The sequence below is a fragment of the Phyllostomus discolor genome, chromosome 6, assembly GCF_004126475.2.
Source record: "Phyllostomus discolor isolate MPI-MPIP mPhyDis1 chromosome 6, mPhyDis1.pri.v3, whole genome shotgun sequence".
Taxonomy (NCBI): Eukaryota; Metazoa; Chordata; class Mammalia; order Chiroptera; family Phyllostomidae; genus Phyllostomus; species Phyllostomus discolor.
The window spans coordinates 95,268,772-95,284,626 of record NC_040908.2 but is presented as its reverse complement, the minus strand read 5'-3'; the positions used below and the strand labels follow the sequence as shown (position 1 = coordinate 95,284,626).

Below are 15,855 nucleotides of genomic sequence, written 5' to 3'. Positions count from 1 at the left end.
GCTGACTAGCCCTCCTCTGCCAACACATTCTTTCTAACACTGGGTACAATTCAAGCAACCAGGATTCTGTTTTCTAAATTACTGTTACTTCTAGCCTTGCCTTCCCCAGATGGTGCTAAGTCATCTTGATGAAGCATCAAATCTACCCAAGCTCTTGCCTTACATGTTTACGGCATTTCTTGTTTTATTGCCTGTAGATAAATACCTATTATTTCATCTGCCTGGCACCCTATCCCTTCTCCTGGAATCAGTCACATAATTCCCTTTCCTAACCACATAATTCCATGGCACCTGTCAGGTCCACCAGCAGAAGTGGAGGACTTCTGCTTGCCATCTTCTTCCGCTAAACACAGATGCTTAAAGAGTGAATGTGAAGTGAAAAATGAGACAAGGGTGGACTTCTTTGAACTTGCTGATAAAATAAGGGAGAAAGATAGGCTCAACCTCTAGAAGGGGTTGAAGTCAAAGGAAGATCTTTCATATTTTTCATGTTTGATTTCAGACTGAATTTAGCAATCATCTTGACTCCTTCCTCTGATCTCTTCACCTTGCTCCTCCCCTTCCTAGCACCTTGATTTGTGTCTCACCTACTCTCCTAGGTTACTCAGGCTTCCAACTTCCTGCCTCAAGCCTTGCTCCTCTATCCTCCTTTAAGTTGCTGCAGTGTTCTTTCTAAAATGCAAATCCGATCTTGTCGGTCTCTAGTTACAGCCCTCCTGTGAACTCCCATTGCTCTCTGCGAATGTTCAAATTCTTGTGGAGCCCTTCTTGTTCAAGGCCCCGCCTCCCTCTCTGGGCCTCTCTCCACTCATCTCCTCGCAGGACACGCTCCATTCCTTATCCACCCACAGTTGGTGAATGTGTCATACTCACACTCACTCCGTGTCTTTGCAGATACCATGATTCCTTCCTGACAGAGTACTCCATCTTCCTGCCTCTGCCTTGTCCTCCATGACCTAACAATCTCTTGCTGGTCCCTCAGGACTGGGCTGAAGTGTCACTTCCTCTGGAAAGACTTTCCTGACTCCCTCATACATGGATAAGTACACCTTGTATTTTACTATGGTAACACTTAAACCATTTTCTAATGACTCAGAAATAGGACAGCTTGACCTGTGTCCCTGCAGTTTGAGTGGGTACAAAAGGTGATGTCTAACTTTTCTGGAAAAGTTCCAAAGTGAGAGATGGCTGGGCTTCCTCTCATGGCCCAGTGGGAAAAGTGGACTTTGGTGGGAGGGGACTGTTCTCCAGGGTTTAGTTGGGACAAAGGTGCAGGCTTTTCCCTGGGCCAAGTGGACACCTAGGCTTGAATCATTTGATGGAGTTCCAGCCCAATGGCACTGCTCAGTTGGGTAAAATGACAATAGAAAGAGTCTACCAGGGGTGTTTACAAATAGTTAACCAACAGCTGCATCCTAGTACCAGACTGCAAGGTAGTGTGGTGGGGGATCCAGACAGGGAGCTATGAAAACCCCACAGATACTGGCCTTCACCAGGGCCAGTACAGTTGCATAACTTTCCCAGGATTTTACAGCTAGGAAGTGGCAAAGCTGGGATTTGACCCTGATCCCACAGGATCAGGTAGATGAGTGGTGGGACAGGGGTGACTGGGAAAGACCTCATACTGGGAGTGAAGACAGATAAGACATCAAGATTTCCTGGAAAAGTGGGTGGGGAACAAAAAAAAAAAACCAACATGGGTGATACCCCTGACTACATCTTCAAAAACTTTGATGGCAGAAAACTTATGGTTAGTGAAGAGGTGGGCACATGGCTACCGCTCTCTTTGGATTCTTTGATCCTGTCAAAAGAGTTTTCTGCTTTGTAGAGTTTCCTTGAAAAACAGCTTCCCACATTAACTCTAAGTGGAAGGAAGCAAAGCTTAAGCTCCTCAACACGGCTGAAGTCTGGTCACTGAAGTGTATTGGAGGAACATTGAACCCAGAACCACCAGGACTCAGGGATCCACCTCAGCACGGAACTGTGCCAGGGCTGAAGCTCAGACGCAAACTAGTGGAGTTTATCCTTCTCGCAGAATGGGGTGCTCCGGGGTAGGCAGATGCGATCTTTGTGCCCCATACCATCCCAGCTTGCCCCTAGGACAGTTTCTACCTGCTCTCTTTACAAGAACGAGGCTTAAGGAGAACCCGAGCAGAGGAGTGCACTTTAGGGAACCTGGCTTGGACATTCTGCCGGAGTTTTAGTCTTCGAGCGGGAGCCGGCTGGGGGTTGGGGAGCAGCCACGGAGCTTGCCGAGCAGGAGCGCGTCACTGTTGTCGCCAGAGATGCAGCGCTGCCCAATCGGCAGAGGCGCAGGGACATAAAAGTGGGGCAACAGCCCGAGCGCGCGGATTCAGGGCTGGAGGCCAGCAGTGAGAGGGCGCCCCCCGGGCGCTGAAAGTCCCAGGGTCCCTCCCCCAATTGCCCTGCGCCGCCTGCAGCCAGGCGGGGACACCTGGACTGCACGGCCCGGGGTGCGTTGGCTCTTGCAAAATGGTCCCTCACTGGGTGCTGCTCCTTCTTCTCCCCTTGGTGGGAGCCACGGAGCTCTCCGAGGGCCAGGCAGATGACCTGGGCCTGGCGGCGACCCCGGCTGCACCTAACGCCTCGCACTTCTTCTGGAACAACTACACCTTTTCCGACTGGCAAAACTTTGTGGGCCGGCGGCGCTATGGGGCTGAGTCCCAGAACCCCATGGTGAAAGCCCTGCTCATTGTGGCTTACTCCTTCATCATCATCTTCTCGCTCTTTGGCAACGTCCTGGTCTGTCATGTCATCTTCAAGAACCAGCGAATGCACTCTGCCACTAGCCTCTTCATCGTCAATCTGGCCGTCGCAGACCTAATGATCACGCTCCTCAACACCCCCTTCACTTTGGTAAGGCGGGGGCTGGGCTGGCTCCGCATTGTCTCTCAGGGCCTTAGCTCGCAATTCTTTCTCCTGGCTCCGTCCTTCTCTGTTTGCCCACCCTCCACACGGCCACCACTACCTCCCTCCTCATTTCTCTGTACTCTCTCCCTCTTCCGCCTGTCTTTCTGTCTTAATCTCCCTTAGTCTCTTTTCTCTCTTGCCTTCTCATCTCTAATTTCTCAACTCCTGTTTTTCTGTCTTTTTGTCAGTCTGTCTTCGTCTGTTTTCTGTCTCTCTGTGTCTTCATCTTTTATCCTTTGTGTGCCTGTTTGCCTGTCTCTGTTTCTCTCTTTACCTTTCTCCATTTCTCTCTGACCTTTCTTGTCCTGTGTGTTCCCCTGCCTCCCCTTTTCCCTCTCCTCCTCCCTCTCCCTCTCCCTGTCCCTTTCCCCCACCTTCTAAGCCAGAGCTTCTGCAGCTGGTGACATTGGGATAATGATTTTAGTGTCTGTAGCCAGTTGTGAATGAATGATCATTTCCTATTTAATTTTAATGTCACTGTGCATGCGCTTGTTTGATAATTGAGCAGTAAATCAGAGCCCCTTGAAATGTCAGCAGAGTTGGTTAGGTTACCTGCCCCTCCCTCACCAGAGTGCAGTCCATTAAATACATACCCCTCTTTGATGCTGCTTTCTGCTACAGCTGAAATATCAAACAATTGCTAATTGTTAATGGAATCTTACATGCATTTTCCTAGACCACTTCTTTACATTTCTCTTCTGTGCTTTGATAGTGTCCCTGTGCATGAAGTGTGTGTTGGGGAAGAGATTGGGCCCCAGAGCTGAAGCTGGCCTTGAGTGTCTGCACATGGGTGGTGGGTGAGCCTCCTCCCCCAGCTTTGGCTGCTGGACATTTGTAGTGTCATTTTTGTCCCTCTGTGACTTGTGAGTGGGGTGCTCATGGATGATTTGAGACTATGAGAGTTTTGACTGAGCTATGATGATGACAGCTAAATCTTATGCTTTTGTAGCATGAGCTTTTTCAATATGTAGAATAACAGTTTGTAGAATTTGAGTTATTACTAAAGTAGTATCTCTTCACATCTCTTTGTATCTCATTGTCACTCTGTCTTCATCACAGTTTAAAACTACGTTCTCTTGTCCTCACTTGTGAAAACAGTATTCACATTTTGCAGACGAGAAAACTAAGGTCCAGAGATATTCAATCCCTTGTCCAAGGTCACTTGACTAAAAATTGGCAGAGCCAGAGTGAGAATTACTTCCCCTGACTCAAGTCCACTAAGTCTCCACTCTTGGACCATGTTAAGCTTCTACTACTCCTAACCATGGCCTTTTCCTGTCCTCCTTCCAGCCTATATCTAAAGGATTCCTGGCCACTCAGGATCCTCTAGGCACTAGCCAAGGACAAAGGGGCTTCCAAATACTCTTGCCTCCCTCCCTCCCACTTCCTCTGCTGCCTTGAAGCACAAGAGAGTGCATCTCTGACTCCCCTTGACTCCCCTGTTGGCTTCTGACCTGACAATCTGCAATGCTGGATTTGGGCTGGGCCACCCAGGCTGGGAACTGAAAGGTCCCAGGGCATGGCCTTGTGCTGCTGCCCAGAGCAGGATGCATGGCTAGATATGTAACAGACATGAGGGTGGGTGGGGAGGGAGGCCCTGACCGTAGGCCAGGCTGCAGCCAAGAGCTGGCAACCCCTGCCCTGGAGTATCTCCTGTGAGAGAGGGGTTGTCAGGGTCCCGAAAGCACCATTTCCAGGTTGATCCAAAGCAATGTGGCCTTCAACCTGACCCATGTACCTGTCCCATTCCAAACTCCCATCAGAGCTTCCAAGGTGCTGGCAACCAGGGAGATGAAAGTGTTGAGAGGAGGGTCTTCTAAACCTTCAGCCAGTCTTCTCCACTGGATAAGGTGTCCTGACTTCAGGCTGGTTGATGACAATACCCTTCCTCCCTGGTCGCTCTTGTTGTCCTCTTTACATACTATATCAGCATATAATCCAGTTCTGGTCATCAGGAGAACAACACTTACAGTTCCCATGACAGAGACCTACGCAGAGTATGGTGCAGCCCAGAGGAGGGAGTCATCCATCTTGACCTGCCCAAGACCCACGAGAAGGTCAGAGGAGACCTTACAAAGAACATGACATTTCAGAGGCCAGGATGAGTAGAAATTTCCCAGGTCAAGATGAGTGTTCAGTGCAGACAGAGGGACCTGGGAGAACAAAGACAAGGGGCATCGAAGTTCATGTTGTATTGAGGGACCACTTAACACCTCAGTGTAGCTGAAGCAATAGGGGCAGGATGCACCGTGGAGGAGGCAGCAGGGCAGGGGAGAGGGGAGGGGAGCCAGAAAGAAAGGCTGGGCCCAAGCTCTGAATGGGCCTGGGTGATCTTAAGGTATCGGGCTCCTCAGGGCCTTGATTGTTCTAAGCGGAAGGGTAACAGTATGGTTTAAGAAAAATGTGATCAGCAAATTCATTGAATGTGGGAGGTGAGGAGCAGGCATAGCTAACGATTTCCAGCTCTGTAATGTTCCTGGACTGCACAGAAGCCCATGTTGCACCTCCTTGCTGATTCCAAACTTAATAAAGGCCATGATCTGCCAGCCTGGTTTCCTGGTCTGGCCAGACTTATCCCTCATGACTGCCACACACTCCAGCCCAAACCATTCCACCCCAAATTCCCCAAACAGGTCCTGAGATTTCAGGTCCAGTGCTAAGTCATGCTTTGTTCTGCCACATGTGCAAATCCTGCATGTCCTTTAAAGCTTATCTCAAATGTCTCATGTTATAATGACAGTTGGCAGTGCTACTGTACCTACTTTGTATGTGGCATCTCTTGGTTGATTTTCATAACAATCATGTGAAGAGGGTTAGCCCCATTTTATAGATGAGGAAAGTGAGACTCATAGGGCCTAACTGCATTGCTCAAGCTGACAGGTATAAGTGGCGAATACTCTGCTGTAAACCACTACCCAGTATTCCTTCTGTTGGTCTGACTTGCTCTATTTATTTCTATCATTTTTCTGTCTGTCCACTCCTACCCTGCCTGGTGGCCCCACTGCCCTTTGCCTGAGCCTTCTATAGGGCATTAAATACCTTCTGTATTTTATCCAAGGTACTTGAGCCCTCCTTTGCCCAGAATGGAAGCTCCTTTATCAGAATCAATGCTTGACCTGTCTCAGGCATGGAACGTTACTCACAGGAGCTGCTCTAGCATGACTGAACAAGCATATAGCCCTGGATGATGTGCGATGAGGCCTAGACCTTCCCTAAAGCCTTATAATCTCCCAGGGGGCTTGTCTTCTCTCTCTCCCCTGCCACCCTGCATCCACCCCTGCCCCTGCCCACACATCTTCAGGCCTCTGGCTCTACTTCCCAAACGATGTATTGCAAGGCCTGCTTAGCCAACATTTGAGAGCATAGCCCATGTGCTGTGCTGTGACTTTTCAGTTGTGTCTTCTCCATTATTGTGAACTCATACGGGCCAAGAATTAATTTATTATTGCCATAAAAATAGCTACTATTTATTCCTTTTGAAAAATTTTATTTATTTATTTGTTAGAGAGAGGAGAAGGGATGGAGAAAGAGAGAAACATCAATGTGTGGTTGCCTCTCACGTGCCCCATACTGAGGACCTGGCCCGAAACCCAGATGTTTTCCTGACTGGGAAATGAACCTGTGACCCTTTGGTTTGCAGGCCAGCACTCAGTCCACTGAGCCACATCAGCCAGATTTTTAAATTTTTTTTTTATTTAAAAATAGTTACTATTTATTTCTAATAATATCTTTCTAGCAGTCTGCCAAACATGTGTCCCACCATTTATAGACTTTTAAAACACTTAATCCTTATGTAAGCCTACAAGGTAAAGATTTTTAAGCCTTAATTTTTTTTATAAATGAGGAAAATTAAGTTCAGAGAGGTGACATACCTTGCTCAAGGTCACACATCTAGGAACTTAGAGAGGCGGGAAGGCTGAGTTACAAGGGGACAGGACTGGAGGACAAGGAAAGCTGAGATGAGGCTGCAGTGACCCAGGCGAGAGGCGATGGCAGACTTCACTAGGGCCATGACTTTTCCATGCTCTCCTGGCACCTAACAGTGCCTGGACCCAGCCACATGATTAGAGTTTGTTTAATTGAATAATTGACAATGAGTCATGCTAGAGAAAATCATGTGTGACCCTCGGTTCAGCTGTGAAGAGTGGAAGAGGGAGGAGCTGGAAGAGGGCTTTGGAGTATGTTCCACAGAGACCACGGGGTCAGGGTGGGGGCTGTCAGGGTCAAGGCCTGTCCGTCTCCTCACCTCTGTGGGCTTGTTTCCAGGTCCGCTTTGTGAACAGCACATGGGTGTTCGGGAAGGGCATGTGCCACGTCAGTCGCTTCGCCCAGTACTGCTCCCTGCACGTCTCAGTACTGACGCTGACAGCCATTGCTGTGAACCGCCACCAGGTAAGGACAACCGTCCCCAGCGCCCTGTCCTTCCTTCTCTGCCTTGGTTGTCCAGAGGCGTGTGGGGCCCTTAAGACAGTATTTTAGCCTATTTTCCAATGAATGCATTTGTCTCATTGACCAGTATGAGTGCTTAGGTTAGGTATATTAATCTCTTTATGCTAGGTGCTGCAAAAAGTTGGCCTCATTGCTAGCATCTCAGAAATTAATGAACATGCTTTATGGGTAGATAAGCAACCTGCAAAATCACAGATGAAAAGAGAGTAGCAAGCTACTATAGGTTGGAGACAAGGCTCCTGGCTGAGAGATGGGTACTCCATTGCCCAAGCTGTTGACGAGGGAAACAAGCTAGGGCATCTGGGGGGATCAGCAGGCATTGGGGTGGGACAGGCCTGCCCCATTAGACATGCTGGGGGAATGTGGTGAAGGGAACTGAAGAGGCCCCGAGAATGTCCATCCCAGAAGAGGACGGCTCGATGACAGGTGTCTTACACTAAGTAACTCAACAAACCCATTGTGTATACTTGAGTCTCTGCTGAATCAAGGAATGGAGGCTCAGAAAAGTGCATAGGTAACTTTTCCAAGACCACATGCCTGGCGAATACTGAAGCTAGGGTTAGGACTGAGGTCTGTCCAGCTCCAAGCGCATGTCCTGATTACTAGTTCACCCTGCTCTGAGAAATCTCAAGGACACCTACAAGGCTAATATCGTAAGGGCCACCAGGACAAAGAGAGAGAATTTATTCTGAGTAGCTCCAAGAGGTGCCACAAGGACCAAAAGACAGGAGGTTTCAAGATGCAGATTCAGAGATGCAGCTTAATATGAGAGAAAGTTTTCTAAAAGAAGTGTTTGAAGGTGCACAAAGCTGCCTGGGGAGGCAGTGAGTTTTATGTCATATTCATGCCAGGTCTGATAGGGATGTTTTAGAGGACACTGATGTGTCTGATAGGGAACCGGACTTGGCAGACCCCTGCAGTGCTGTCATTTTGACATTTATATTGCAGATGCTTTGGTGCAAATGTTTGTACACAAATGTTGCCTGCCTTTTCTTAACCTTCTCCCCTAATTCAGCAAGAAGGACTCTGGACTGCCTTTGCCTGGCCTATGCTCTCCCATGTAACACACACAGCAAACTGACAGTTGACCTTTGTAAAGGTGGGTCTGAGGAACAGGGGGAAGCCTCGCCCACAATGACCATGTGGCTGTGGCAAATACCCAAACATGGGGCCCCGTCCCGCAGCCAGTGCAGTCTTTGAGCAGAGTCTGAGGCCTCTGACCCAGGCTTCCACTCCCTTCGGCGACCTGAACAGCAAAGGAGTGTGAGGGGCAAAGGTGGCAAAGTTCAGAGCGGTGCTGGGCCGCTTCTAAAGCCTAGTCACTTCCTCCTGTAAAACCTTAGAAACTTTGGAGAAAAACTTGAGAGGACACATGCAGAATATCCAGCGTGTCTTGGGATGGGGTCCTGAGGTGGCAGCAGCTCTTTATGACCTCTGCCCTTGACCCTGGACTCACCTGTCCCAAACTTCCTTATTCAAGACATAGAGATTCTAATCTTAACATAAGGATGATGTTAAATTTCTGTTTTTTAAAAACTTTTAGAATAATCATTGGCAAACAGTAGCAATTCCAAGATGCTTTTCAGCCTGAAGCCTATAACACTGGCTTTATTATTGGCCTGGGAAACCTGGGGTGCCCTGCAATTTTAGTAATGGCTTTCATAAACAGTGCTGTGGTCCCCCAATAGATGTCAGAGTAGCTCCCCACGATCAGTCTCCCCTCCACCCTCTTGGAGGGTGTTACCCTCAGACCCTCTTGGAGCCCTTTGTAACCTCAGGGGTCTAGAACCCCAGGGAGATGAGATCAGATCTGGAGGTGGAGGCTGGCCAGGGCTGGTCCGCTGCCAGCCTTGCTGTGGGGCTGTGGGGGTCCTGAAAGCAGACCCCGTCCTTTGTCCCTCCTCACCCCCTCACTGCACCTTGATCCTGCCACATAGGACCTTCAAGAGGCATTTGGACTGCCTGGGGTCTGAGTCCAGATGACACCTTCCCACTCCTGTAGGTGGGCTGTGGGGCAGTGTAGCTCAGAGGCTCCATAATAAATTGATGGGTGCTTTTCCTTATAAACAGAACTTATATGCTCTATTGTGATAGGTCATCTGGATTTCTCATTTGATTCAAAACTTCTTTAGCCAGTGGTGCAGTTTGCTTGTTTTCCAGGTCATTATGCATCCATTAAAACCCCGGATCTCCATCACCAAAGGCGTCATCTACATCGCAGTCATCTGGACCTTGGCTACCTTCTTTTCACTCCCACATGCTATCTGCCAGAAATTATTTACCTTCAAGTACAGGTGAGGTCAACTAGTAGCGAGCAGCCTGGGGACTCAGAGGACTTTGGCAGAGGGGAGCGGAGCCCTCTCTCAATCTCAGAGTTGCCAGTGCCTGGTGCACGAGCTATTCTCTCTGCCTCTCTCACTTTCTCTTCTCTGGATTTTTTATGCTTTTTCTTATCTTTCCTTCTTAACAACTTTAGCGTCCTCCTTATTCTCTGACCTGTTGGTCTTCAAGGCCAAGGCAGTATTAATTAGCTACTGTCACAGGGAGCACATACTCTCGCAGACTGAGCTTTGAAATCACCAGTCCTTGTCTAAGTGGGGTTGTTTAAAGTCTCTCGTACAACCTACAAACAAAACATGTATCTATGTGTCTGAGGCAGGATACTCTACCTCCCCCTACCTCTCATTCAGGTTTATTTCTCATACACTCTCACAGAATGAGAATTTCCTTCAAAGCACTCAGTTTTTTAAATGTAAACACTTGTGTGTGCTACTAGTTTATAAAGGCGAATGCCCCCACTAGGTTGTAAGGTTGGGGAGAGCTGGCCCCTTTTCTGATTTTGCTACCTTGGTATCCCTGGCACCTAACTTACCTGTCCCCATGGAACAAGCCCTGAACCCATATTTACTGAATGAATGAATAAGCTTGGAGTGATTTTTGTCAGTTCATAGTAGTTTTAGATGTGGTTCCTTAGAAACAAATGCTGAGATAAAGAAGGTCATTGTGCCTGTGATTTTTAAAGGAAGTCCTTCCAGGAGTAATGGGTAAGGGAGTGGGGAGGCAGGACAAGGAAGTGGGAGAGCTTCAGGAGGGTACAGTTTGGGAGGAAGCCGCAGCCTGCTCCTCAGGGAGCTCTGGTGACAGAGTTTGCCAGCCTTGAGGCAACTGGACCTGTGCTTTGATTTCCAGACCTCCCTTGGGCAAACGCCACGTCAGGCTCTTAGTGGATCTGTGGGAAGTATCTTTAGCAGCCTTAGGATAGTCCTAGGTACCTACAAAGGTCTCAGGTGCCAGCTATTTTTGGGAGGGCAGGCAGGAGCTCTGGGCCTAGTACTCTAGACAGGCAAAGGGGGTCTGAGGGCATCTGGGGAGGGCACTGCTTACCAGTGACCACGTGCTGCCCCACCTAAAACAAACGCACACTCTCCTGTGACACAAGCAGGGTCAAGAGAACAAACTCTGAAGGCCAATTTCAACTCACCTAAAAGGCTCCCTCCCAAATTTTAGGATACAGGGATGGATTACACACCCTAACCCGCTAGCCTGTGGGCTCCCCATCTGCCTTCACACATGGAGGGCTATTTTCTCCCACTAACGAAAGCAAGGAGAGTTCTGTCTTTCGCTAGTGATGACCATCATCACTATCACAAGAGCAACAAGCATGTGGTGCGATGAGAAAACAGCCAGTTTGAGTTGCTGCCTAGGTATTCTACAGTCTGAGAACCAGCTCACAGAGCCTGGACATTTGGATAAGGACTGGAGCCGAGGATCCCGCCACAGGCTCCTGTGTTGCTTTCCTGGGGCACCTTTTAAAATGACCCCCCAGAGGTGAGCCTGCAAAAAATGAGTGACTGCCCCCTCTGCCACCTTGTAAGAAATGCTTACCGCCCTGCCCTCTGTCTCCTGCTGGCTGATGACCTGGGAGGGAGGACTGCCCTTCCCCCAGCTCACTGCACCCCTGTTCTGGGATTTGTGAGTCCTAAATCTTGTGACTTTACTTCCTTTGTGTGAATGTATTGAAATGGTGCCTTTAAAATGGCCCCAGGATTTTTTCAGTTCCCCAAAATTGGAGCCCAGAGACCTAGAGAGCTGCCTGCTACCCCATGTGGGTGGCTTGTGCCTCCTCATTCAGCAGGTCATAACCTGCATATTCTTAACACACCAGCTGTGGGTTTTCCAACCCACATGAAGATTCCTAAAAAACTTGAAGAGAACTGGGCAGATTGCATAGGAAATAAGTATTTTATTCCAGTATTGCCACTTCCATTATCAAGACCCATGGTGCACTTTGCCCATTGCCTGTTCCTTAGTTTCCCTCTGCTGTGGGAATGGGTGGTCCAGTGGGGAATTCCTGAATATGCTGTGCTCCCAGGATTCGTTAGTTCTAACACGAAGAACACCAGTGTTGCATTCATTTAATGAACAGATATTTTCTGGGCCTCTATTATGGGCTAGGAATAATACAACGTTAAGAGGACACAGAGAGATCCAGGTCTATTCCTTCTCTTTATAGAACTCCCAGCCTAGTGAGAAAGCCAGAAATGTAATCAAATAATTAGGCCGCAGCATCAAAAGTGCTGGAATGGATGTACCAGGAGCCCAGTGGAGGGAAGGCTAGTGCTTCTGGGGCCGAGGCCTTTCCAGACTAATTGCAGCCCCTCCTTCTCTCTCTGTCTCTGTATCTCTGTATCTCTCTCTCTCTCTCTCCCCCCATCCCCCGCCCTCAGTGAGGACATTGTCCGCTCCCTATGTCTGCCAGACTTCCCTGAGCCAGCTGACCTCTTCTGGAAGTACCTGGACTTGGCCACCTTCATCCTGCTTTACGTCCTACCCCTCTTCATCATCTCTGTGGCCTATGCCCGTGTGGCCAAGAAGCTATGGCTGTGCAACACGATCGGCGACGTGACCACAGAGCAGTACCTGGCCCTGCGGCGCAAGAAGAAGAAGACCATCAAGATGCTGATGCTGGTGGTGGTCCTCTTTGCCCTCTGCTGGTTCCCCCTCAACTGCTATGTTCTTCTGTTGTCCAGCAAGGTCATCCGTACCAACAATGCCCTCTACTTCACCTTCCATTGGTTTGCCATGAGTAGCACCTGCTACAACCCCTTCATCTACTGCTGGCTTAACGAGAACTTTAGGGTGGAGTTGAAGGCATTACTGAGCATGTGCCAGAGGCTGCCCAAGCCTCAGGAGGAGCAGCCACCCTCCCCAGTCCCTTCCTTTAGGGTGGCTTGGACTGAGAAGGGCAATGGCTGGAGGTCACCAGTAGCCAACAGCCTCCTGCCCTCCCCACAGCTGCAGTCGGGGAAGACATACCTGTCATCTGTGGAACCGATTGTGGTGATGAGTTAGAGATGGTTGGGAAGAGGCAGGGGCAGGGCTCTGTCTCCAGTGGGGACTGCGAAAGGGCCTGAAGGCAGGGCCTGGAAAAAAAGCCTGTTCTCTCATACATGCCCTTCATCATGCTGGAAAACAGTTCCTGCAAGAAGCTGTAGGACTCTTGAGTTCTTAGGAAACTGCTTAGCTTCTGAAGCCATGTTTGATGTAAAAACTAAAAGGCACCTACCAACTACATATGTGTTTATGAATTTCTGTCTCGGAAACATTATGAAGCCTATCAGCCTGGTTCATTGAGCCAGAGAACAGGACAACTTCAGTGCAGATGGAGGCTGAGTCAGGGAACTGCCTCACCGCCCTCCCTGCCACTGAGCATCCATTAAAGGACACCTGATTCATACTTTGGGTGTGCTGACCCAGATGCACAGAGCTGTGTTTGAAGAGCTGTGTTCATTGGCCAGTGCAAAGTTAGGGAGCCAGGGCTAGCATGGAGGTTTTATCCTCACTTTCTGAAATCATTGGACCAGGATGAATCACAATTCTGTTGTGGCTTGTCCTGATATGTGACAAGAAAGGACCAATTTGGTTCTTTTTAAAAAATGGAAAATGATTATTAAAACTTTGGAAGATTCAGAAAAGCACAAAGAAGAAAATAAAAATCATCCCCTTCTCCCACTACCTGTGATAAGTTGTTAGCTGTGGATTTATTTGCAAGTTTTCTTTTGTGTGTGCACTTTTCATTTCATTATGAATTGCACTTTTCCATGCAGACATACAGGGGCATAGCAGAGAGCTCTGGAGTGTCTCTCCCAGGAATAGTGTGCACCAGAGAGTGAGCAGAGGTAGGAGAGGAACCCAAGGAGAAGACTGTCATGGAGTGGACAGACTGCATTCATCTTGTAGTCAGTGGTGAGGGGCCTGGCTGAGTGACCTCTTCTCAGATGGCAGCCATCATGATGTGCCAGGGAGCAAAACTCATCCAAGAGGCGTCCTTTTCTCCTGCAATCACACAGAGCAAGGGGTGGGAAACATTGTCCTGTTTGCACAGGGGATGAGAGAGCAGGCCTCCAACATGCTAGAAATCATTGTGTTTAGACACCTCACCCCGCAACCTGTGTACACAGGCCATTTCTCTGTGTTGTCTGAATAATAAGGCTTCTTCATTGTCCACGTCATCCTGGCAGGTCACACACTGCTTACAGAAACCTGGGGCATCCTGATAGTCCTTAAGGACTCAACTTGCCAGAGAAATTTCATTCCAGAGACTGAGAGTTTTCATCACCCACCATCTGGTCCTGAGTGACTCACTGTGTCACGCAGAAGAGAGACGTGTCAGGCAGAATAGAGCTTGATTCGCCAACCCTTCACAATTGCCACTGTCACTGGTTTTAGGTTTCCTTCTAGCACCAAACAGATCCAGGGAGCAAAGCATGGATATGGAGCTGAGTGGAAAACTGAGGTTTGGGGAGAAGGGGTTTGTTCAAGGTTCACTTAGGTCTTGCGGCTAATGGAAACTGAATTTGGTCATATCACTTGCTTCCCTGTAATGAACCATGAGGTTTTGTTATACTCTTCTATTCATGAGAATGTTTGGAAAGTTCATGATATAAGGTTTGAAAAATCATCTTCTGAACAATGGTAAAAAAGTGACTTTCATGGAGCAGAGAGAGCTTTCTGAGCCCGTGGGGATCCCCAGATGGACTTTTTCTGGCCAAATGTCTCCTTTGTCTGTGCCTGTTGTCTCTGTAGTGTCGAGAATCTTATCTTAATGCTGCCATGGACACTCTGTGAACCAGGAAGAGAGCAGGAAGCAGAGCCACAATGTCAATGAACTTTGCCCCCTCTCTCTGAGAGCATCTAGAAACATGGCCGAGTCACAGAGAAGCCTTTTCTGGGGAAGGACTCTCGACAGGCCCATTAGGTGTGTCTCCCACCTGTACCTTGTCTGCCCCCTCCCCGTGTCCCCTACGTGCCTCAGAGCAAAAAGTGATTTATATTTGTGAACATGAATTTTGTCAAACTTGAGTATTTCCAATGTGCTGTAATGAGGACTTCATTGTAAATTGCTCCAGTCCCAATAAAATCATTTTGGGTGTGTGGACTGTGCTTCTCAGGTGTGTGATGAAGCCACAGTCGGTAACCTCTAAAACGGGGATCCACACAGGTCAGATGAAGAGAACATGGGGAGCCCCTGCCCACACCGCTACATGTTACAGCTGAGGCAGCGCAGACACTGAGATGGCGAAGAGCCAACTGAAGACCTCGGACTCAGTGTGGTGCTTCTTCCACTGAGCCTGCTGTCAAGTCCCCTCTCTTGTGATTAGGAATCTGTGCTGTGTATTTTAACTGGGGCTCCATCTGTCCCTTGGAGATTCTGGAGGAGGTGAAGCTGCCACTGAAGCCTTGAGAACGGGTCTCCCACTAGCAGTGTGTGGTGTGTACCACATTCCTGTGTTTACCAGTATGTCTGCCCCATTGGGCCCAGGGTCCCCCTGTCCTGCCAGATGAGCTGAGTAGGAGCCTTCACTGTGTACATAATTACTGTGATGCCATCCACAGCCCAGGAAAGCGATTTTAAATAATTTCACAGAAGGTTGTACATAGGGGTAATTTACTGAGCCTCAGAGAAAATTTGAAAGAAAAATTAAAAGCAGAGGAGAAGAAGGGAACTGAGATTTGCAAACACCTACTATGTGAGATACAGTACTGAATGTTTGTGAGCTCATGATCTCATTCACCTTAATGGCAATTCTCCAAGGTGGACATTGTTATTTCTACACTGCAGATGAGGAAACTAAGGCTCAGCTAACAATCACACAGCAAAATTGGGAAAGTGCTACTTCTTGGATATTAGGTTCTGACAGGACATATAGAAAAGAATCTTAATATGTTTTGAATCCAATGTTTTATAAATTTCCTTGATTATGAGACATTTTTTGGATAAAACCTGTTAGCTGCCCTAAAACCCAGTGCTTGAATTACATGCTTTGGGAAGTGCTTGACTTTTCCAAGACCCCTTGCAGGTCCGTGGCCAATGACGCCTTGGTTCTAATACAGGCAGGACTCCATGCTGCCTTGTGAGCTCAGTTCTGGTGAAAAGCGACTTCCAAACAAGTCCTAAGTGACTCCCAGATTGCT

At 48.5% G+C, this 15,855-nt stretch overlaps 1 protein-coding gene across 1 annotated transcript; it reads left to right on the top strand.

The window, feature by feature from the left end:
- Positions 1 to 2,281: 2,281 nt before the first annotated feature.
- On the top strand, positions 2,282 to 14,363 carry GPR83 (G protein-coupled receptor 83). Its single transcript, XM_028516359.2, has 4 exons — positions 2,282 to 2,877; positions 7,198 to 7,323; positions 9,541 to 9,674; positions 12,108 to 14,363. The coding sequence occupies exons 1-4, from the start codon at positions 2,494 to 2,496 to the stop codon at positions 12,730 to 12,732; spliced, it is 1,269 nt and encodes a 422-aa protein (XP_028372160.1). The 5' UTR covers positions 2,282 to 2,493; the 3' UTR covers positions 12,733 to 14,363.
- The last annotated feature ends 1,492 nt before the right edge of the window (positions 14,364 to 15,855 follow it).

Coding starts and splice junctions, on each gene's coding strand:
- GPR83 (XM_028516359.2), top strand. CDS start 2,494: ATGGTCCCTCACTGGGTGCTGCTCCTTCTTCTCCCCTTGGTGGGAGCC. Junction 2,878..7,197: donor TCAACACCCCCTTCACTTTG/GTAAGGCGGGGG, acceptor GCTTGTTTCCAG/GTCCGCTTTGTGAACAGCAC. Junction 9,675..12,107: donor TTATTTACCTTCAAGTACAG/GTGAGGTCAACT, acceptor CCCCGCCCTCAG/TGAGGACATTGTCCGCTCCC.